Source organism: Pleurodeles waltl, chromosome 6, assembly GCF_031143425.1.
Source record: "Pleurodeles waltl isolate 20211129_DDA chromosome 6, aPleWal1.hap1.20221129, whole genome shotgun sequence".
Taxonomy (NCBI): domain Eukaryota; kingdom Metazoa; phylum Chordata; class Amphibia; order Caudata; family Salamandridae; genus Pleurodeles; species Pleurodeles waltl.
The window spans coordinates 1,429,893,671-1,429,918,565 of NC_090445.1; the positions used below are offsets into that span (position 1 = coordinate 1,429,893,671).

Consider the following 24,895-nt stretch of genomic DNA (forward strand, 5'->3'; position numbering starts at 1 on the left):
TAGCATTTTGGAGGATGAAAACACACAAGATCAAGAAGCCTCACACCAATCTTGAACAAATTGCAGGATTGATCTCAAAACATCAAGATCATACCCAGAATGTCCAAGTCTCAATGTAGTGGAGAAAGGGACTTGAACACCACCATGTACAGAACTGCTCCGATGGAAGCCTCTATGCAGGGCTCAGATGTACGTTTGCAGAAGATGGTCACCAACTAACTGCAGGGAGCCCATCTTTAGCAACCAGTTGTACAGGTAGGGGAATGCATGTACTCTAGGCCTCCAAAGTTGGGCATCAACCACTTTCAGAACTTTCATAAACATTTGTGGGGCTAAGATAAGGACAAATGGGACCAGGGCATATTGAAAGTATTCCTAGCCGACCGTGAACCACAGGCAACACCTGTGGGACTGCAGGACAGGTATATGGAAATATGCACCATGGAAGTCCAAGGGCACCATCCAGTCTCTTGGATGGAGGGCGGGTAGGATCTAATGCTAGCATGAGTATTTTGAATATATCTTTCTACAGAAAATAATTCAACAGGTATAAATCCAGGATACCCCAGGGACCTTCCCCATCTTTTTCCAAGAAGAGAAAATAGTGTGAAGAGCATCCCATGCCTTTCTCCAACTCTGGTACCCATACAATGGCACCAGTGTAGAGTGATTTACATCCTGTATCGGGATGGTCACATGCACCTTGAAAATTCATTCTGATGAGGGAGCGAACAGAACCATGTTCACTGTGCAGGTTTGGTTCCTATATGAGGCTCTAGCCCATGTCACTTCTGGGTGGTAGGATGCCAAAATGAAGACACATCATCAGCTGCTGGTGTGTAAGAGCAATGCTGTTTTAGGTTTGAGGATCCAGTCTGGCATGTGAGGATGACCCAAATGTGCAGAATATGCATTTATATGTATCAATCAGAACAGTGCAGTGCAGTACAAGTCAATGTAGGCAGATGGGTGGGCATATTCATCTATTCTCTTACGGAGAGGACAAATGCAGAAAACCTCAATGAATTTCATACTCTTCTGTCCACTCAGTAAAGCAACTCTGATAAGGCTCTTTAACATATTGCAACAAATTATGCAATGCAGAGAATGTACTTTGACATATTCATATTTACTTTTACTACATGTCAATCACTGGATTTAGTGAGAACCATCTAAATACCTCATGAGGGCAACCAGGACATATTTTGCAAATTGTAAAAAACAGTTCCTCAAAGCAGACAAATTTTACTGCATTATTTAGTTCCCTAATCATATCCTTTTGCAGTTTTTATTTTATTGACAGTTAATGGACATTGTTTCAAAGCTTGTAAACTCGAAAATTAACTTTAAATTAAGACAAAAGAATCATTCTATTCATGGTTGTATGCTAAAAATTGTTATGTCTAGGTGATGGGTGCAAGTGACTAAAATGTGCATAACTTTCAGTCAATGTTAACAGGAGAGAACCTTGAATAAGAAAATATTTGAGAGGCATTCTTATATTATAGAATGCACTACTTCATGCAAGAATGCTATGGCGACAGCCGTTGGCTATTCCAAACGTACATTAAGTACATGACACACCTAATCTAATTGGTGTCCGTAGCATCCATATATATGGCCAAAACACAACCCTGTGTGCTTTCTAATAGTGTCATCTTTCACACATGTAAAGTGCATTATGCTAGAGTGACAGCCATACGATCTGACAAATACATCCAAAGACAGGGTCACAGAGTCTCCCTTATGATGAGTGATAAATACACAGGACTGATGACTCACTTTAGTTCTTTCAGCTCACGCACAGAGTCATTTTTCTGCTTCCTCATGTCATCAAGGTTTCTCAGGGCCTCTGCAAGGTCACTGACCGCACGATCTCTCTCCCGCCTAAGGTTATCACACAGAGTACTGTAAAGGTAAAAAGTGGCAAGTGAAATATAGCAAGATAATACTGCATTTAAAAATTAGATGTTAACATATCTGCTTACTCTGGATGTTACTGTAACTTCAATATCGCAATCCCCCAAAGATAATCTTACTGTTGTAATCCACCATGTCAACTGCACAAAATATTAAACCGGAAATGAACAGAGAACTTCCTTACCCCTACAGTCTACACAAGACAATCTTAATTGCATGTCAGTGCAATCACTAGCATCTAGGTATGAACACGCTTGAATGTTTTACAATCAAGGAGTTGGGAATAATCAGTGAGGTGCTACATATATATCTAATAATAAAATTATTTGTAGACTATGCACTGCAGCAAATGACATCAAGTCCCTTAGAACTGTACTATTCAACATACTTTCCTGAGAAAGTATAGTCATGATTTATACTGTTGCTGCAGTACTGCAGTTACACTGAAGAACCATTCTCCTGAACACATCCCCTAAAAGGACCCGCAAGCTGTACAATACAATTATGGATGGCAGGAACAAGGCTCATCTTGCGGAAACCAGTCCCATCTTGCGGAAACCAGTCCCATTTTGCAGAAACAAGTCCATGGCTTTTTCAGAGTTCAAATCATGTTACATACAACACGGCCCCTTGCTGCATAATAACATGTACCGGCACACTTTATGCGCACTGTATGCACTGTGGTGCATGACAGAATGTTAGGCCTAGTAGACATGCTAGCAGCAGCCTCTCTGTACTGCTTACAACCTGGCTAAGACACTGTTTACTGTCCAATATAGCAACTAAGGGTGCTAAGCAAGAGCGAACACTTACTCTACAGACCAATATATTTGAAAAAGCGCTAGCAACGCTAATGGGTGTAACTTGTATTTCATTCCAGACCCAAAAAACAGAACAGCCAATTGGTCTCGCCTTTGCGACCTACGGGCTCTGCCAATGGCTTTAGCTGTACTGTATAGCATCCGTGATGCTGTGCAGTATGGCTAAAATAAAAAAATAAAAATAAAATAAAAAGAGGAAAAAACAGGTTGACACGCCAGACTACGTCTTTTTGTAAGTGCACGTACCAAGCATTTGTGTGCCTACAAAGTGACATGAGCACAAGTGGACTAGGGGTGGAAGCTACACTAAAGGAATGCGTGGAATTGTAATTTGCAGGGATGTGGAAGCAACACAGGTGAGGGCAGAAGCAAGATCAGGGTGAGGGTGGGTAAACACAAAGAAGGCAAAGACAGGGAAGCAAAAGGACAACAAAGCACAACTAGGACCCGAGGTAGAGCAGCACAAGGGTGATAGAGCAGGGGGGCGCAGGGGGTAGAACCACACAAGGTATAGCACATCATGGGACATGGAGAAGAGCAACACAAGCTTGGGGTTGGGGGGGAGAGAGTACATGAGGGAGGCAGCTGAAAAACAAATGCACTGTAGGTGAGCACTAACCATTTTTTTTTTTTTTTTTAAAGGTAGTGCCTGAAAATTGAGCAGTGGAAGAACACAAGTAATACCTCCATGCACCAGGGAAGGACAAAGGCACACAGAGAAAGTAATGTTTGCACAAGCTAACGTATAAAAAACAAGCAATTGGCAGTATCAATGAAGCAAACTATGGTAAGCAATGGGCAGGCTCCAAGCACACTGTAAGCAGAAAATATGCCATATGAACAAAACAGACGCTGTTTAATAGACAAGACCCAAAAAGCCTGCTGCAGTGAGAAAATAAAAGCAGCAACTGCTCTGTACATACAATGCATTTAGGAAATAAAGAACCTAATGTGTAATATAATTCACTGTTCTTTTGAAATGTAAAATAGTTCCCTATGCACTGCAATGCACGTACTCCGTAGGAGGAGGATTAGTATACCAAATAGTCAAAACCATGGGGTGAGAGAAATGGAAGTAACCAATTCTCAATGTGTATACTTAAAACAATTAGCAGGCCTTGCAGACCTAACAATATACCAGTGATTGGGGCGGTGCAAAGCACAAACCTATTCTGTAGAGGGACACAAGTTTGACCTCAGGCCAAACAGTATAAAAAAAAATGTGAAAAAAAAAAAAAAAAAAAGGGGGGGGTGTATGTGTGTTTTTTGTGTTATTTTAAAAATATGTGGGAAAATGGAAATCCAGTTGTTTTCGATGCTTCTAAATGCTCGGTCGTACCTGCAAGGCAAAAACCTGTGCAGATTGGCAGACAATGAAATAAAGAGAGGAAGTGTCTGGACGGAAAAGTCCCTCCAATTGTGAGAACACTGTACACCTGCCCCGAGTGCCCCAATTCTAATAATATCCGGATCCATGAATGCTGAGTTTTAGCTGAACATGGATCATGCATGTATGCCATATCTTTGGCATGTTTCACTGATTATGGTGTTTTTGGACCGATAGGGGTGATCTACCCTCATAGTGATGAAAGGCTATTGCCTTTTACAGGTGTGCAGTGGTGGTAGCATACCGTGTAGTGATCAGTGGGTGTGAACAGGCCTTTTTACATGTGTCACTACAGTGAGGCCTCCCTGCTCATTCATTTAAAGTTCAGCTGCTGTGTGCTTAACTTACCTTTGGCCTACAACGGATTGGTGTGCAGTGCTACGCAGTGTGTGCGCTACATACATTTGCTGGGTGTATTTGTGCCTGTAAATGGTACAATACATGTACAATTCTGAGGTCCATTTTGGGAGATACAGGGTTAACTGGTGGAGCATAAGAAGGTAGAGAAATCCCCCAGACAGATGTATGGATTGTTGCATTCCTGCATGGCCTGTGTTGTGAGTCTATCAGATTTGAAATCACTTTTGTCATGACAGCTTGCTTTACGGCCGAAGAGCAGGGAAGTGGTGAGTGCACTTTAAAAGGAAGCAGAACCCCAACATAAACTTCAAAGACAGACTATAAATCACATTTGCTGTCTGGAAATGAACTATAAGAAGGGGAGATTGAGGCCCCAAAACTGTCAACCACAATGCAGCCAGTCGGGCAGTGCGAGGAGGAGAAGCTCTGCAAGATTTCTAACTGTTACCAGAACTAGGGGCCAAGGCCTGTCAGTCTCCCAGCTGGGTGGGGTGACATCACTCAGGGAATTCAAGATCACCTTCCCCTGAAGGACCAATGTCTGCCTGCTTGCCAGGACTAATGTCTGCCTGCTTGCCAAGACCATTGTGCCCCATGAGGGAGAGAGGAGTGCCCTGAAGGGAGCAAGGTTCAGTGGGAGGTCCTGGTGTTTGGATCACTGAAGAGAGGTGTGAGGAGAACAGCTTTTTGAGTGCGTCATGCCCATATGTAGAAGGAAGTCAACGACTCCGTATGCCAAGTAGGGCAGCCAAGGAGATTACTGCTGTGCAATCAGGTCATAGCCCATGAGCAGATTAAAACTGGTGCTATGCCTTTCGGGTTGCAGCCTGTGTGGGAAGTCGGTGACACTTTATGCCAGTTTGGGCAGCCATGAAAATTACTGGCGTGCTGGTCGGATCATATAATCTTTGCAGAGGTGGAGACACTGGGTAAAGGAAAGGAGCGCAGAGACTGCTGTGGTGACCAGAGCAGGCCAAAACCTCGACTGCGGACCAGCTCCATTGAATTCCATCCTCTTCCACCCTTGTGTACCCCCCAACATGTGTGGAAGATTTAAAAAAAGAAAAAGAAAACTGAACCTGAAGGGCCAAATGTGAGGAACTTACCAGACATCCACTGCAGCTTCTGGATCTATGAAGGGGGCACACCGGAGACTCTGGTTGTGCAGGTACTGCTGGTGCAAATAAGACTGATTTACAGGCCAAATGCCCCCTAGGAACACTTAAACACTGGAACACTTGACTTAATAAGAGTCAGAGTGGAACTTAGGAGACTCGGACTACTAGAGGGGCTTAACCTGAATGCCACCTATTGTGAAAGGGAAATAGCCACTAGTGCTAGCGAGAGGGGAGTGAGACTTAAGAACCTGCCTGTTAAAACATGGGGGCCCTGACCACAGTGAACTGTATTGTTTGTGTATGATATGTTTTGCCTTGTGTTGGTATATAAATACCCTCTTTCAAAAAATCAAGTATTTGACTGGACAATCATATGTTGCTGCTGCTGCAAGTATTTTGAGTTGTGAGCCTGTATTCACCCCCTCTGCATAACTCCCCCCAGAGAAGCCTTGGACTTCGACTTGTGCGATCTATCACTCAGAGTCAAGTGCTGAAGAGCTACTTGTTCCATGTACTCAGGATCCACAATAGTTTGGGCCCCAGGACACAGAGTAAAAAGCTTCAGCCACACAGTACATCCCCTTAGCCCCTGCTTGCCCTGTGGCCTCCTCAAAGGTGTCTGACAGAACGTTTCCCAATAAGGTATAAATAACTGTAGATATATGTGCACAAGGCATATTGTGTGAGTGTAGAGACACATCATGTATGAGTATTGAAACTTCAGGCATTCAAGTGCAAATGCACATTTGTCAGTTGAGAAAATAAGGAATGCACTAGTGTTAGCTTAGATAATATTAGCAAAAAATAAACATTGATAAATGCAAGACAGAAATGTAAAAAAATAAGAAAAAAATCCTAAAACCAGGAGCTCCAATTATAACATACGTAAGGCACAGGATGGGTGATTAGAGTTGTGCGATTAGATATGAGTGCGGAATACCTAGTGTTCACTCTTGTATCCATTTTATTTGCTACCCTGTTAATTATTCTGATAATTCTTACTAATTTGAATTGTACAAGAACTCATAATGTATATAAGCTAATTGTAAAATATACCAATAATTGTGTCTGTACCAACAAATCACCTACAAATGAGAGATCTTAGACAGGTCTGTGACTCCTAATATACTACCAATAAGAGCATAAATATACGGTAGGAGTGAGAGACAGCTGCCAGTTTCCTTTTCCTCCAAAACGTTAAGAATGTCCTTTTGGGGTTTAGAAAATCTAAACGCTGTGACCACAATAATTTTGAGGAACTTAGTAATGAGCATTGTCTGTTCTACTGAGAAAATCTGCTCAACACTAGATGTCTACGTTTAGGGCTCTGTAAACATACTGATCATCCACCACCTTAGTGCGTGCTAGATAAGCATGCCTTAACTTAAAACTGTCTGACTGTTATGATAAAGGGCAATATGGATCACAACACAACATTCCACTGCTTGGAAATCTGTCATTAGCTATAATAGATCAGAAAGCGTTTATTTGGTTTAGTGTCTTCAAAGGGTAGGGCTTGCCTAAGCAGTATCTACTCATAGGAACAAAAAGTGATTTTGGAACTGCAAATGAAAAAACCTCCACTTCAACATGGAAGTATGGTGGCAGATTTGGAATCAAGGTAGCAAATATCACACTCCTATTTGACAGTTAATAAAGGAAATTCTCCAGGATCGTCGGGAATCCAAGTTACTGGATGATTCCTGAAGAACAAGTTACTTACCATTGGTAATGCCATATCTAGTAGAGGCAACATCTAGCCACAGATACCTTACCTTTGAACTTCCCAGGTGCCAGGCTGGATCTGGAAGATTATTCGTGAGCAGTAACCCTGAGCATCGATAGGTGGCATTGTGATACAGTTCTTACTTTGGGAATATGACTGCGTAGTTGAGGGTGGCAGCACCACCGATTGTGGGTGACTGAGTCAGGCCCACACAGTCTGGAAGCTGTCAGTTTGATTTCTGGCTAGCTCACAGTGACTCACACACCTAGAAGGTGAAAGTGATTTGAGGCAACCTAAACATGACACTGAATCCCAGGAAAGTTTTGGTGAACAGATCACCCCCTTTCTTTGAAGAAGCTTTTTCGAGTCATGAGATCGAGGGACACCTCTCGGCGATAGTGCGCGTGGACATCGAGTCCTTTGTTAGAATGTTTTCCTGTAGAAGGGTGAAGTAAGGAGTGAAGAATTGTATATGTGCATATATATATATATATATATATATATATATATATATATATATATATATATATACACACATATATACATATGGAAAATGTCACTTACCCAGTGTACATCTGTTCGTGGCATTAGTCGCTGCAGATTCACATGCTGTGCACAGTCCGCCATCTGGTGTTGGGCTCGGAGTGTTACAAGTTGTTTTTCTTCGAAGAAGTCTTTTCGAGTCACGAGACCGAGGGACTCCTCCCATTTCGATTCTATTGCGCATGGGTGTCGACTCCATCTTAGATTGTTTTCCCCACAGAGGGTGAGGTAGGAGTTGTGTATGTTAGTAATAGTGCCCATGCAATGGAATGAATACGTATGTACATAATAAAGGTTAAAGTAATATATTTACAAATGTACAAATGTTCAAGATCTACTTCTAAACTGCTACAGGCTCCCGGGGAGGCGGGTGGGCGCATGTGAATCTGCAGCGACTAATGCCACGAACAGATGTACACTGGGTAAGTGACATTTTCCGTTCGATGGCATGTGTAGCTGCAGATACACATGCTGTGCATAGACTAGTAAGCAGTTATCTCCCCAAAAGCGGTGGTTTAGCCTGTAGGAGTTGAAGTAGTTTGAAATAATGTTTTTAGTACAGCTTGACCTACTGTGGCTTGTTGTGCAGTTAACACATCTACACAGTAGTGCTTGGTAAATGTATGAGGCGTACACCATGTTGCTGCCTTACATATTTCGTTCATTGGAATATTTCCTAGAAAAGCCATGGTAGCACCTTTCTTTCTGGTTGAGTGTGCCGTTGGTGTAATAGGCAGCTCTCTCTTTGCTTTAAGATAGCAGGTTTGAATACACTTAACTATCCACCTAGCAATGCCTTGTTTTGAAATTGGATTTCCTGTATGAGGTTTTTGAAAGGCAATAAATAGTTGTTTTGTTTTTCTAATTAGTTTTGTTCTGTCAATGTAGTACATTAGTGCTCTTTTGATGTCTAATGTATGTAGTGCTCTTTCAGCTACAGAATCTGGCTGTGGGAAGAACACTGGTAATTCTACTGTTTGATTTAAGTGGAACGGTGATATGACTTTTGGTAAAAATTCAGGATTTGTCCGTAGAACTACTTTATGCTTGTGAATTTGAATAAATGGTTCTTGTATGGTAAATGCTTGAATCTCACTTACTCTTCTTAAAGATGTGATGGCAATTAAAAATGCAACTTTCCATGTTAAGTATTGCATTTCACAAGAGTGCATGGGCTCAAAAGGTGGACCCATGAGTCGTGTTAAGGCAATGTTGAGGTTCCATGAAGGAACTGGTGGTGTTCTTGGTGGTATAATTCTCTTTAGACCTTCCATAAATGCTTTTATGACTGGTATCCTAAATAGAGAAGTTGAGTGCGTAATTTGCAGGTAAGCTGAAATTGCTGTAAGATGTATCTTAATGGAAGAAAAAGCTAGCTTTGACTTTTGCAGATGTAGTAAGTATCCTACGATGTCTTTGGCAGATGCGTGTAAGGGTTGAATTTGATTATTATGGCAGTAATAAACAAATCTTTTCCACTTATTTGCATAGCAATGTCTAGTGGTAGGTATCCTAACTTGTTTTATGACCTCCATACATTCATGTGTAAGGTCTAAGTGTCCGAACTCTAGGACTTCAGGAGCCAGATTGCTAGATTCAGTGATGCTGGATTAGGGTGTTTGATTTGTTGTTTGTGTTGCGTTAACAGATCTGGTATGTTTGGTAGTTTGACATGAGGCACTACTGAGAGGTCTAGTAGTGTTGTGTACCAAGGTTGTCTTGCCCATGTTGGCACTATTAGTATGAGTTTGAGTTTGTTTTGACTCAACTTGTTTACTAGATATGGAAGGAGTGGGAGAGGGGGAAAAGCGTAAGCAAATATCCCTGACCAACTCATCCATAACGCATTGCCCTGAGACTGATCTTGTGGGTACCTGGAAGCGAAGTTTTGGCATTTTGCGTTTTCCTTTGTTGCAAACAGATCTATTTGTGGTGTTCCCCAACTCTGGAAGTAAGTATTCAGTATTTGGGGGTGAATCTCCCATTCGTGGATCTGTTGGTGATCCCGAGAGAGATTGTCTGCTAACTGATTCTGAATTCCTGGAATAAATTGTGCTATTAGGCGAATGTGGTTGTGAATCGCCCAATGCCATATTTTCTGTGCCAGGAGACACAACTGTGTTGAGTGTGTCCCTCCCTGTTTGTTTAGGTAATACATCGTTGTCATGTTGTCTGTTTTGACAAGAATGTGTTTGTGGCTTATTATGGGTTGAAATGCTTTCAGCGCTAGAAATACTGCCAATAGTTCTAAGTGATTTATGTGAAACTGTTTTTGGTGAGTGTCCCATTGTCCTTGGATGCTGTATTGATTGAGGTGTGCTCCCCACCCTATCATGGAGGCATCTGTCGTTATTACATATTGTGGCACTGGGTCTTGGAAAGGCCGCCCTTGGTTTAAATTTATACTGTTCCACCATTGAAGCGAGGTGTATGTTTGGCGGTCTACCAACACCAGATCTAGAATTTGACCCTGTGCCTGTGACCACTGTGATGCTAGGCACTGTTTTAAGGGCCGCATGTGCAACCTTGCGTTTGGGACAATGGCTATGCATGAGGACATCATGCCTAGGAGTTTCATCACCATTTTGACTTGTATTTTTTGATTTGGATACATGGCCTGTATTACATTGTGAAATGCCTGAACCCTTTGTGGACTTGGAGTGGCAATCCCTTTTGCTGTGTTGATTGTCGCCCCTAAGTATTGCTGTGTTTGACACGGCAGAAGGTGTGACTTTGTGCAGTTGATTGAGAAACCTAGTTTGTGGAGGGTTTCTATGACATACTTTGTGTGTTGTGAACATCTTTCTAGTGTGTTGGTTTTGATTAACCAATCGTCTAGGTACGGGAACACAAGTATTTGCTGCCTTCTGATATGTGCAGCTACGACTGCTAGGTACTTTGTAAAAACTCTTGGCGCAGTTGTTATTCCGAATGGCAACACCTTGAATTGGTAATGTATCCCTTGGAATACAAACCTTAAGTACTTTCTGTGTGAAGGATGTATCAGTATATGGAAATATGCATCCTTTAGGTCTAGTGTTGTCATGTAGTCTTGTTGTTTGAGTAGTGGGATTACGTCTTGTAATGTCACCATGTGAAAGTGATCTGATTTGATGTAGGTATTTAATGTTCGGAGATCTAATATAGGTCTCAGACTCTTGTCTTTTTTGGGTATGAGAAAGTACAGAGAGTAAACTCCTGTTCCTTTCTGGTGTTTTGGTACTAATTCTATTGCTTCTTTTAGTAGTAATGCCTGAACTTCTAGTCCTAGAAGATCTATATGTTGTTTTGACATATTGTGTGTTTTCGGTGGGACGTTTGGAGGGAATTTGAGAAATTCTATGCAATAACCATGCTGGATAATTGCCCGTACCCAAGTGTCTGTTGTTATCTCCTCCCAATGTCTGTAAAATTGGCTTAGTCTCCCCCCCACAGGTGTTATGTGTTGGGGATGTGTGACTTGGAAGTCACTGCTTGTTTTGAGGGGTTTTGGGGCTTTGGAACTTCCCTCTATTTTTTTGGAATCGTCCCCCTCTATATTGCCCCCGAAAACTTCCCCGCTGATATTGGCTTTGATAAGTGGGCCTTGCTTGTGAGGTTCTGGCCTCTGTAGGTTGACCTCGAAACCCTCCCCTAAATTGTGTTTTGCGAAATGTGCCTCTGCTTTGTGGGGAGTAGAGTGCGCCCATGGCTTTTGCGGTATCAGTATCTTTTTTGAGTTTTTCAATAGCAGTGTCGACTTCCGGCCCAAACAACTGCTGTTCATTAGAGGGCATATTCAGCACGGCTTGTTGTATTTCCGGCTTGAATCCTGACGTACGCAACCATGCGTGTCTCCTTATCGTTATTGCAGTATTTACTGTCCTTGCAGCCGTATCTGCTGCGTCCATTGATGACCGTATCTGATTATTGGAGATACTTTGTCCTTCTTCTACCACTTGTTGTGCCCTTTTCTGGAACTCTTTGGGTAAGTGTTATATGAAATGCTGCATTTCGACCCAATGAGCTATATCGTATCTTGCCAAAAGTGCTTGTGAATTGGCAATACGCCATTGGTTTGCTGCTTGTGCTGCAACTCTTTTACCCGCAGCATCGAATTTGTGACTCTCCTTGTCTGGAGGTGGTGCATCTCCCAAGGTATGAGAGTTTGCTCTCTTGCGAGCTGCCCCAACAACCACAGAATCTGGTGTTAATTGCTGCGCAATATAAACAGGATCTGTTGGTGGTGGCTTGTACTTTTTCTCCACTCTTAGGCTCTGCCTTTTACAGGATCCTGAAATATTTGTTTGGAATGTTTTATCATTCCCGGGAGCATAGGTAAGCTTTGGTATTGGCTATGAGTGGAGGAGAGTGTATTAAACAAAAAGTCATCCTCAATTGGTTCTGAATGCAAGGTGACGTTATGAAACGCAGCTGCCCTTGAGACCACCTGCGTGTAGGATGTACTGTCTTCAGGTGGCGACGGCCTCGCAGGGTAACAGTCTGGGCTGTTATCTGATACAGGAGCATCATAAAGGTCCCATGCATCAGGATCATCTTGACTCATTGCAGTATGAGTCGGGGATTGCATCAGTGGTGGAGTGGCTACCAGTGATGTGTGCATTGATGGTGGTGGAGATGGTGGTGGAGTTGTTTGTCTTGCCACCTTTGCCTGTGGCTGCTTGTCCTTTTCTTGAAAGGCAAGTCTTCCTTTCATTTTAATTGGGGGAAGAGTGCTTATCTTCCCTGTGTCTTTTTGAATGTGGAGCCTTCTTTGAGTGTAGTCTGGCTCAACAGATTCAAGTTCCTCTCCGAACTTATGTCCTTGCATCTGGGAGGACAATCCCTGTTCCTCTGTGTAGGAACCTGTTTTCGGTTCCGAGGCTGGATGTTTCGTAAACAAAATCTTTTCGGTCGCCTTTTTGGGCTCCGAGGAAACCTTCTTTATTTTCGGCGTCGTGGTGTCTCGGTGCCGAACCATTTCGGTGCCACTGTTTCAGTGCCGAATCTGCTCGGAGCCGCTGTCTCGGGCCCGAGATTGTTGTGTGGCGGTATCTCGACCGGAGTCGGATGACTTCGCCACATGCATGCCCTTTTTCGGTGCCGATGATCGGTCACCTATTTTTCGGGTTAAGCCATGGCCTGTTGGCGGTGGAGTCCCCTGGGCTTTTGTTGTCTTCTCGTGAGTCTTAGGTTTTGACGTCTTACTCACGGTTTTCGGTGTTTCTTCGGGATCGAGCTCGTCCGAGTCCGATTCCTGGATGGAGAAGGTTTCTTCTTCCTCCTCGAAACGCCCTTGTCTTGTCGGCACCGACGCCATCTGCAGTCTTCTCGCTCTTCGGTCTCTTAATGTCTTCCTCGACCGAAACGCTCAACAGGCTCCACAGGTATCCTCCTTGTGCTCTGGAGACAGACACAAGTTACAGACCAGATGCTGATCTGTATATGGATACTTGTTATGACATTTTGGGCAGAAGCGGAATGGGGCCCGTTCCATCAGCCTTGAAGAGACACGTGGCCGGGCCGACCAGGCCCCGACGGGGATGGAAGAAAACCCCGAAGGGCCACTGGAGCTCTTCTTAATTCGGTGTCGATCTGTTGTAACTAACCCGATACCGAACGCAAACAATACCAACGATTTTTCCGAGATTCTAACTAACTTTCCGACCCGAAACACGGAGCGAAAAGGAACACGTCCGAACCCGATGGCGGAAAAAAACCAATCTAAGATGGAGTCGACGCCCATGCGCAATGGAGTCGAAATGGGAGGAGTCCCTTGGTCTCGTGACTCGAAAAAAGACTCCTTCGAAGAAAAACAACTTGTAACACTCCGAGCCCAACACCAGATGGCGGGATGTGCACAGCATGTGTATCTGCAGCTACACATGCCATCAAACATATATATATATATATATATATATATATATATATATATATATATATATGTATGTATATATATATATATATTTACATAAAGAAAACACTATAAGAGTTACAGGCTTTCGGGTAGGAGGGAGGGTGCATGTGAATCTGCAGCACTACATGCCATGAACAGATGTACACTGGGTAAGTGACATTTTCCGTTCGATGCCATGTACAGCTGCAGAGAGACATGCTTTGCACAGGTTGCACAGACTGAAAAGCAGTTCCCTTCTAAAATAAGCAGTTGCTAGCCTGGCGGATGTGGAGCAGTTTGAAATTTTGTTCTAAGCACTGCTTGAACAACATTTGCTTGTTGGCGGGAGAGCACATCCACGCAGTAGTGTTTAGTAAACGTGTGTGGTGTAGACCATGTGGCTGTTGCATATGTCTGTCATAGGTATATTTACTAAGAATGCCATTGAAGCTGCCTTCTTTCTAGTAGAATGTGCTATGGGAGTTACTAATAGCTATCTTTTAACTTTGAGATAGCAAGTCTGAATAAACTTTACAAGCTATCTGGCCAATCCTTGTTGTGAAATAGGATTATCCTTATAAGGCTGTTGAAAAGCCACAACAAGTTGTTTATTCTGTCTATATAGTACATGAGAGCTCTTTTAAGATCAAGAGTGTGGAAAGCTCTTTCAGCAACTGAATCTGGCTGTGGGAAGAAGACTGGCTGATGTGAAACTGTGAAATCACTTTGGGTAGGAATTTTGGGTTTGTCCTAAGTACTATTTTTTGTTTATGAATTTGGACGAAAGGTTCTTCTAAAGTGAATGCTTGAATTTTGCGAACTATTCTCAAGGAAGTAATTGCTACAAGGAAAGCAACTTTACACGAGAGAAGTTGGAGAGCACAAGAATGCATGGGTTCCAATAAGCCTTGTGAGCACAATGTTAAGATTCCAGGCAGGAGCTACTGGAGCTCTAGGGGGAATAACTATTAAGGCCTTCCATAAAAGCTTTTATGAGAAGAATTCTAAATAGGGCAGTATGCTGTCTGTTATGGAGGTAGGCTGATATTGCTGTTAGATTAATTGTAATAGATGAATATGCTAGATTTGTTTTTTTTGTAAGTAAAGCACCTAACATAAAATAGCCTGTACTGATGCTGTAAGTGGGTCAATGTATTTAGGTTGGTAGTAATGTACAAAACATTTCCATTTAGCTGCATAGCACTGCATGGTTGTAGGTTTACATGCTTCCTTTAGGATGTCCATACATTCAGATGGAAGCTGTAGATATACAAACTCTATGCCCTCAGGAGCCAAATCACCAGATTGAGCATGCTGGGATTGGGATCACTGATCTGACCTTTGTTTTGAGTCAATGGGTCTGGTCTGTTTGGGAGTTTGTGATATGGTACTACAGATAGATCCAATAGTGTTGCATACCAGTGTTGATGTGCCCACAGGGGGGCTATGAGTATCATAGGCAGGGATGTGTGACGGACCTTGTTGACCAGAAACAGAAGTGTGTGGGGGGGGAGCGTAAGCAAATATACCTGACCAATTGATCCATACAGCATTGCCCTTGGATCGAGGGTGTGGGTACCTGGATGTGAAGTATGGGCATTTTGCGTTTTCGCTTGTTGAGAAAAGGTCTATGTTTGGCATTCCCCACATGTGAAAGTAGTGTTGAATTACACATGGGTGATTCTCCCATTTATTTATTTGTTACTGCGTCCTGCTTAAGAGGTCCGCTAGTTGGCTGTTTTCCTTGGGATATACTCTGCTAGAAGGTGAATGCGACTGAGAATTGCCCACTTCCAAACTGTTTGTGCTAGAAGGGACAATTGGGATGAGTGTGTCCCCCTGTTTTTGCAGATAATACATTGTTGTCATGAGGTCTGTCCTTATTAACACTGTCTTGTGTACAATCTGAGGCTGGAATGCTTTTATTGCTAAGAACACTGCTAGCAATTCCAAGTGTTTATGTGATAGGTTTGCTGGATTGCATCCCATTCTCCCTGTGTAGTAAGATTGTTGAGATGGGCTCCCCAACCTGTCACTGATGCATCTGCGGTGATTATGGTCTGTGGCACAGGGTACTTAAATGGCCGCCCTTTTAGTAAGTTGGTGTGATTCCACCATTGCAGGGAGTGTAAGTTTGTCTGTCGAACAACATTAGATCGTGAAGTTGACCCTGTGCCCGAGACCATTATAGTGAAAGACACGGTTGTAGGGGGTCTCATGTTTAGACGTGCATTGGGCACTAATGATATGCACGATGCTATCATTCCCAATAGTTTCATTACAAATCTTACTGTGTAAGTTTGATTGTATTGTAGCTGAGATGTGAGACTGTGGAACGCTTGAATTCTTTGTAGGTTTGGGTGGGCCAATGCTGACTGTGTTCAGAATTGCTCCCAGATATGGCTGTATTTGCGCTGGTTGAAGGTGAGAATTCTGGTAATTGATTGTGAACCCTAGTTTGTGTAGGGTATCGACTGTATTGTGTGTTGTTGTTGACAGGTCTGAATGGTGCTGGCTTTTATGAGCCAGTCATCCATATAGAGAAAGACGTGTATATATTGTATCCTGAGTTATGCTGCAACTACTGCTAGGCATTTGGTAAATACCCTTGGTGCTGTTACTCCAAAGGGTAGCACTTTGAATTGGTAGCACTTGCCTCCTATCACAAACCTTAAGTATTTGCAGTGTTCTGAATGTATGGGGGATGTGGAAGTAAGCATCTTTTAGATCTAATGTGGTCATGTAGTCTTGTTTTTGTAGCAAAGGAATGACATCCTGAAGAGTGACAATGTGGAAATACTCTGGGAGAATGTATTGATTGAGAGGTCTGAGATCGAGGATTGGTCTGAGAGTGCCATCCCTTTTTGATACGAGTAAGTATAGAGAATATATTCCTGTCCCTTGTTGAGTTATAGGTACTTCTTCTATTGCATCTTTGAGTAGAAGTGACTGTACCTCTTGTTTTAGCAGAACAAGGTGTTCTGGAGTAAACCTGTGTCAGCGAGGGGGAATATTTGGGGGAGTGGAGATGAGTTCTAGGCAATAACCATTGTGGATAACAGAGTACCCATTGATCTGATGTAATGGTGTGCCACTGATGGTAGAAATGTTGCAGTCTTCCTTCCACAAGAGGGGTGTGCTGTGTGGGAATGTAGAGAACGTCACTGCTTTGATGAGGTGGAGGCAACTCCTGTGGCACTGGATTTCCCCCTACTTCTAAAGTTGTGTCCTCTATAGGATCATCTGGAAGACCCTCTAGAGTAATACTGTTGCCCCTTCTTTTGTTGAGACGTAGAAGCCTCTGATGTTTGGGGTTTAAAACCACCTCTGAATTGGGGCCTGCGAAATGTACCCCGAACAGGTGTTGCTGAAAGGGCACCCACGGCCTCTGCTGAGTCCAAATCCTTTTTTAATTTTTCAGTGGTGGCATCCACCTCTGGTATAAAAAGCTGCTGTTTGTTAAATGGCATAATAAGGACCGCCTGCTGTATCTCAGGTTTAAATCCTGAGGACTGCAACCAAGCATGTCTTCTGATCATGACACTAGTATGTATAACCCTAGCTGCAGTGTTTGCTGCATATAGGGTGGATTTAATTTGGTTGTTGGAGATAGCCTGTCCTTCTGCAACTACCTGCTGTGCCCATTTTTGGTGTTCTGGTGGACGATATTGGAGGAATCATACATCTCATCCCAATGGGCCCCGTCGTACCTGGCTAAAAGAGCTTGAGAGCTGGCAATTCTCCACTGATTTGCAGCTTGAGTTGCCACTCTTTTGCTTGCTGCATTGAATTTTTGGATTTCTTTATTGGGGAGGAGCATCCCCAGTGGACTGACTATTTGCTCTCTTTCTTGCTGCGTTGACAAAAATGGAATCAGGTGGCATTTGTTGAGTTGTAAAGAGTGGATCTGATGGTGCCGCTTTATATTTTTTGTCCACCCTTGGTGAGAGTACCATAGCCTTTGCTGGTTCTCTAAAAACGTAATCAGCATGTTTTAGCATGCCTGGTAGCATTGGCAAACATTGGTACTGTTCATGTGTAGAGGATAGTTTGTTGAATAAAACTCATCCTCTATGGGTTCAGAGTGCAGCTGCACATTGTGGTATGTGGCTGCTCTAGCAATAACCTGATTATAGACCGTGATGTCTTCAGGTGGAGATGGCCTAGTGGGATATAGATCAGGGTCATTAGATGCAATAGGGTCTGGATCGTACACATCCCATGGGTCTACAGTATAAGTATTCTCACCCATATAATCCCCATGTCAAGAGACAGGAGATTTAATAGAATACTGTGTAGGTGAAGGTGGTGGAGATGTGGGACGCAACGAGAATGCGGCAGAGAAGACTGATGTACTGCTTTTGGTTTCTCCTTATGTTTAAATATTTTTGCAGGTGAAGGCCCAGCTTCCAAACTTTCTAGGAAAGACTGTTTCCTCTTGGTTATAGAAGGAGGAGAGGCAATAATTTTCCCAGTATCCTTTTGAATTTGGATTTTCCACAAAGTGTGGCTCATAGAAGGCCTCATGCAACAACTGCAATCTCACTGGGCAGTCATCATCATGCGGAGGAGGCGCATAACTGTCCTCACTGTAACTTGTTGATTTGGTTGAAACAAAGGAATGAAAGTATTGAATCCTAGTGGCATTTGGGTAGGCCATGTCCCTCTCTGAACTGAGAATTTCCCCTAAATAGGTTTGGACCTGAAGGGATCTGAGGAGGAATTATGAAGCGTTGATGGTAAAACCTAGTTTGTGAAGTAGGTTGATGGTGACCTGAATGTGTTTGTGACATTTTAGATGAGTGGTACTCTTGATGATCCAGTCTTCCAGACAGGGAAACATGAAGATGCCCTTTCTGCATAGGCGAGCAGCCACCACCACAGGTCACTTGGTTAAGACCCTGGGTGGGGTAGTGACGCCGAAGGGGAGAACTCTGAATTGGAAATGCTTGTCGCTTACTTCAAATCTGAGGTACCGGACAAGTGCTTGGATGGATTGGAATGTGATAACAGCCATCCTTGAGGTCGATGCAGCCATGAAGGTGCCTTGTTGTAGTAGCACAAAGACATTGTGAAGAGTGAACATGTGAAACTGCTCTAAGAGAATGTATTAGTTTAGAGGCCTGACATCCAAAATTTGTCTGAGGGACCCATTCTCTTTGGGAATGAGGCGGAAGTATAGCGAGTAAACTCCCATACCATGCTGATGGAGAGGGATGGGGGATGGGTTCTATGGATCCTTTTTTGAGGAGTGCTTGGACCTCTTCCCTAAGTAACCTTTGGTGTTCTGCGGAGAGATTGCGTTTGCAAGGTAGAATCTTGGGAGGTGTGGAAGTGAGCTCCAGACAATAAACATGCTGGATAATATCCAACATCCACTGCCCTAAATGAAAGGGAAATAGGAACACAACAGACAATACAGACAGAGGGTAGGTGTATTCCAAGAAGAGTGCACCACTACAGTGTCGGACAGAAGCATGGGAACACACGGCTAAACCAGATGGCGAAATAAAACATTCTAACAATCAAGTTGCTGATCATGCGCCTTACCAGCATGTAGGAGCCAATATACCTTGTGCCTCGAAAGCCTTTATTCAAAGAAAAACAACTTGCACACATCCGAGCTCAACACTAGATGGCAGGATTATGCATAGCATGTGTATCTACAGCCACTCTTTGCCTAGAATAGAACCTCACATGGAAGAGAGCAGGCAAATACGCTGTACATTTTCTAAATGCTGTGCCCTTTCAGGAAAGAAGAATGGAAGGTATGTAATGTTGGCAGAAATGGCGAGTTTAGATAAGGCATAAAAAACAACCTCAAAGCATCACTTATATTACTTATAACTAGTAAAAACATTGTATGTGCCTACCCTAAATATAAATTTCACATTGCTACTTGTTAACACCTTGGATGTCAAGCTTCCGAAATAAACTAATCCAATTTTAAATAAGAAATCAACTCAACATTATATAAAGCTACTTTTCTTTCCCACTTTGTTAATCTAAACAACGAAGCATTCAAACTGCAGAGAAAACACAAGCAATGTATGGAGAAGAAAGTGTATCAACTGGGTTTACCGTATGCTCTCCCTTTCTGCAACAATCTTGTCTCTTTCTTGAAAGGCCCAGTCTCTCCTGCACTTTGCTACTTCAGCTTCTTGAGCCGCTTCCTTAAGTTCTTGTGTCATTGCTTCATACTGTTTGCGTAGCATCTCTATCTCTTTTGTTGCTCTCTCCATGTCCTGTGTTGCAGAATCTTGAATCTGAAATAAAAACAAAACAGCAAAACTATACTTAGTGTAAGCTTTTCTACATATGAAATAGCAATTGCCAATGCTATCATAAAACTAATTAAAAGTACGTGAATATGTAACAGTGACTCCTTCCATTTTAAAAACCACGTAAACGTACTACAGTTCTAACTCATATCACATGCTTGGTCTTCATGGCTGAATTGTGTTTTTGGGTGGGGGCTACTCTAAACCGTATGCTATGTGCTGATTTTCCTTTCACTTTTGTTTTCCCTAATATAGTTGATAGTGCTGAAAAATCGAATTTATTCTAGTAATAACATTTCAGGAGCTTGGCTACCAAACTGGATGCCTTGCTGTCTGGAAGCCTGGCTGGCCCATGAAGTATTGTGAGATGATATGACAGAGGAAGCACTTTTGTGAGCAGTGCCCAAGACTGTCATGTCTAGGATAACACGGACTATCAAGATCCTCTATGCTAGTCTGCCCTTTTTGACAGACTACTGTAGCAGTGGAATTAACGGGAAGCCAATGCAAAGTACCCAAAGAACAAAGCACTGCCTGAGTATGTCCTTTGTATGGATATGGTGTCTTGGCCTTGTTGCTTCCTTTGTTGCTTGACACATTTGAGGGTGACCACGCTGTGGGTATGTCATCTATCTTAGTTTGGTCACTCAAGGTTTTACATCGCCCTGCTTGAATGTATTTTTTAAATGGTGTAACCACTGCAGCATATTTAGCTTCTGTTTTGTTGTCTGGCAAGTTCTCTTTGGATTTGTGCAAGATGTGTATTGTGTTGTCTTGTGTGTAATTTTCTTTCGTTTTTCCTTTCTATTAGGATAATGTTGAGGCTTGCAGTGTCTGTGCAGAGAAGGTGCAGGGGATACTCAATCTAGCTGTCTCTGACAAGTGAGTGGTTTAGTTTTTGAGTACATAGGTCTATGTGGGCTTTGTACTGATTGACTTTTCCTTTCAAATTACTATATGCCAATAGTTTTACTGTATAATAACACCACACTTTGCTTATGACTTATTTTACACAATGTTGGTTACTGCTGACTTATTTGTTGTGTTACTTTTATTAGTAAGGATAATGGCTAGCCACAGGATTACCACTCAGCAGGTTTCTGGTTTCCTTTTTGAATCTTCCTCTGACCATGGTTCTGAGACTGACTTCGCATCCGAGGAGGAATTCCAAGATGCAGGAAGATCATTTTCTGCCTGAAAGGAATCATCTGGTGATGAAGCCACTCTCAGTGAGGAGGAAGGGCCTATTTTAGAAGAGGATGCTGATATACCAATAGTGCAAGAGGAATCTTGATTGCAGCCTGGGGCTGAAAGGCTTCCCACTGAAAGTGCTAAACTCCGTGTTGCCCTAAACATGGTGCAGCCTCTGTTGCCTGGCGTTAGTGATGTTGCAGTGCGTGGAGTCAATATTGAAACCTTTTTGCCTATAAATTTCTTTCATTTGTTTATGGATGATGTATTTTTGAATGCGATTGTGACCAGACTAATTTGTATCCTGAACGGTATTTAAGGTAAAACAGTGCCAGAGCTAAGAAGCCCTACTCTACAGCTAGCTAGTGGACTCCCACAAATCTGAATGAGTTCTTTGGTTTAACTTTTTTGATGGGCTTGAAAGGGAAGACGTCTCTGTCTTCAAATTAATCTACAAGTCCTTTGTTGGCAACTACTATATTTTCTGCAACCATGAGTCATGATTGGTATTTGCTTATGCTTCAAATGCTGCATGTTGTTGATAATTCTTAAGCATTGCCACAGGATCACCCTGATTAAGACTGTCTCTTCAAGATTCGGACTCTCCTGTATCATTTTAGAGATGGCTTTCCAGAGAGCTTTGTCCCAGGTAAAGAAATAGCTGTGGATGAGTCTTTGGTTCTGTTCAAGGGCTGTTTGGTTTTTAGGCAGTACATTCGTAGCGAAAGGACGCATTATGGAATTAAGATGTAAATGCTGTCAGACTAGTACTGGATATGTCAATTTCAGGGTGTACACTGGAAGGGATTGTTCTACTGACTCCCCTTGTTGTCTGTCCACTTTTGGAGTCAATAAGAAAAGTATGTGGGAATTTGGTAGAGGACTTTTTAACCAAGGTCACCATTTATACAAAGATAATTTCTACACCGGTGTGCAATTGTTCAAGAGATTGTTCAAAGTGGACACTATTGCTTGTGGCACAAACTGTCTTAATGTAAAGGTTACCCTAAGGAGCTTATGTAAAATGCATCAAAGGGGGCAGTGCCTTGCATAGTGAGGAACAACTATCTGTGAACTTTTCAGGCAGAAGAAATGTCCACATGCTGATAACCATTCATGATGAAAGTACTTCACCTGTGACTGTTTTGGGTCAGGTTGCTTAAGTGTGGAAACCTCTGCGCATGGATCCCTAAAAGTACTGGCATCTGCCGGAAGCCACAAACTTCCTTCCATACAGCATTCCCCTAATTCTTCTGATAAAAATAGTACTTCACCTGTGTGCCAAGTGCCTGCAAAGTGTGCAGTCTAAGACGCAATGTGCCAACATCAACAAAAGAAGTAGCTGCAGTTTTTGGGCATGGGGTCGGCAGCCACCCTGGAAAACATACCAAGCTCGGGCATTTCTGATAACTAGACATCCAGGGAGGTACAGGGTGGTGTGCCTCACATGGATCCCATAAAGCTTTTTTATCTACAATGCCCTGCAACCTTCCTAATCTAAGTAAAATCAAATTTTTCCTCTAATTTCTGTTACATATTCTTCCAGAATCAAAAGGATTCCAGAAAATTCCTACCATCCAGCGTTCCACACTTGTCCCAATAAAACTTGGTCTAGTGCCTACAACAGGAACAGATCAAAATAACATCAGGGTTCTCACAAACGGACCCTTCTTCAGCTTGGTTTGATCTGTTCTGTTTCAGGCACTAGGCCTAGCCACACAAGTGAGGTACAATTTCAATCAGAAGACTTGGGGGAATGCTGGGTGGAAGGAAGCTTGAGGCTCCCAGCAGATTCTAGAACTTCCCATCAAAGAAATGTGAAGAATTTTTTTTTTTTCCTTTTATTCCAAGTTTGAGGTTTGCGTGGGATTCTGAGAGCCACACAAGTCATCCCATCCTGGATTCCCCTAGGTGCCTAGTTTTAAAAATTTACAGGTTTCCTAGGTGTCCCTAGGTGGCAGCTGAGCTAGGGTCCAAAATCCACAGCTAGGCACGTTGCAAAAAAAGGGTCAGTTTTCAGTGGAAAAACTTGGTGTCCATGTTGCGTTTTGGGCTGTTTCCTGTTGCGGACACTATGCCAACCCACACAAGTTAGATACCATTTTCATCAGAAGACCTAAGGTAATGCTGGATGGAAGGAAAGGATGTTTGTGGCTCCCCACAGATTCCAGTACTTTCCATTACAGAAATGTGAGGAAAATGTGTTTTTAGTCAAAGCTTGAGGTTTGACAGTGATTCTGGTAACAACCTGATGAGAGCCACGCAAGTCATCCCATTGTGGATTCCCCTATGTGTCTAGTTGTCAAAAATGCACAGGTCTGCTAGATTCCCAGGTGTTTGCTGTGGTAGGGCCCAAAATCCACAGATAAGCACATTGAAAAAAGGGTCAATTACCTTTGGAAAAATGTGATGTGTCCATGCTGCTTTTTTGGGCTCTTTCATATCACGGGCACTAAGCCTAACTACACAAGTGTGGTACAATATTTTTTGGGAGACTTAGGGGAACACAGAACAGCAGAAGAAGTGTTACTACCAGTTGTATTTGTCTGAATTTCTGCCTTCCCAATGTAAGACAGTGTGTAAGAACGAAGACATTTTAAGGAATGTGCTCAAATTCATATGCTATTATGGATACCCACAAACTCAGAAAAGTGCAATTAACCACTGCTTCTAAAATCTGTATCTTGTGCCCATTTAAAAAATACACATCTTTCCATGATACCTTTTGTTTCACTAGCTCTAACTCGGTACACAATGAAAAACCACTGCAGGGCACAGCTCAGTTATTGGCTCTGGGTACCTCTAATTCGTGGGAAACCCACAAATCCTATCTATTGCAGCAACCAGAAAGGTCTAGGAGAAGTAATGGTATGGGGTGTGGTGGAGGTGGTTTAAGGCCCAGCAGCAAAAGGATTAAAGTTATTAGAGCCAGTCTTTGAAAAGCTGGGAGGGTAGATTATTTTAGAAGAGTGGGGATCTGCTTTAGAGGAATACGAATAGCTGGGATGGTTGTCCTTTAGTGTCACAGGGCTAGAAAGAGGTGAACCACTGTTAAGAAAGAGTGGTGGTAGGAAGCAAGATAATAGGGTCAGAATCACTGCAATATGTACCCAGTTTTGCCTGGTCTACTTAGCATGTGCTCGAAAGTTAAATAACAAAGAGGCAGCCTCTTGGGATTTATCACAGAATGTAAAGGTATAGTGAATGGCTCACCACAGATAGTCCTACCTGTTAATATAGAGGGTTTGTCTTGTCTAAGCTTTTACAGAATGTATGTGGTGGTATATGAAATATTACAATTATCTTAAAAAATAGTTTATGTAGTGTAAACTATTGCAGTTCTTTTTTGGTGTGATGATGTTCTGTATATGACACTTGAAATAAAAGAGGAAATAATCAACATAAAAATTACAATATCTACACTACTAATAAAGGTTAAGGTAAGATCCAGTGGCAGTTTATATGTCTACAAAGTAGATGGAGACATTACTACTAGTGACACTGTACAGGCAGGTGCGGTTACAATCTGTATGTAGAACAAGCTTTATACAAGCCCACTGTTAAATAAAACAATAAAAACTTCTAAGGAGGAATAAAAATGAATCTTTTCTAATCAGTAAATTACCACTGCAGGACTACTCTCGGGTGTGGGTGATTGCAAATTACACCTGTG

General features: G+C 42.5%; 1 protein-coding gene across 4 annotated transcripts in view; it reads right to left on the reverse strand.

Annotated features, from left to right (window-relative positions):
- The window catches only part of DLG5 (discs large MAGUK scaffold protein 5), a 1,179,851-nt gene that overhangs the window by 967,745 nt on the left and 187,211 nt on the right, over positions 1 to 24,895 (reverse strand). For all 4 annotated transcript variants that reach the window (XM_069240807.1, XM_069240806.1, XM_069240808.1 and 1 more), the window contains 2 exons: positions 19,832 to 20,016; positions 1,783 to 1,908 (listed from right to left, as the gene is read on the reverse strand). In XM_069240807.1, coding sequence (XP_069096908.1) covers positions 1,783 to 1,908; positions 19,832 to 20,016 — 311 coding nt within the window. The remainder of the gene's footprint in view (positions 1 to 1,782; positions 1,909 to 19,831; positions 20,017 to 24,895) is intronic.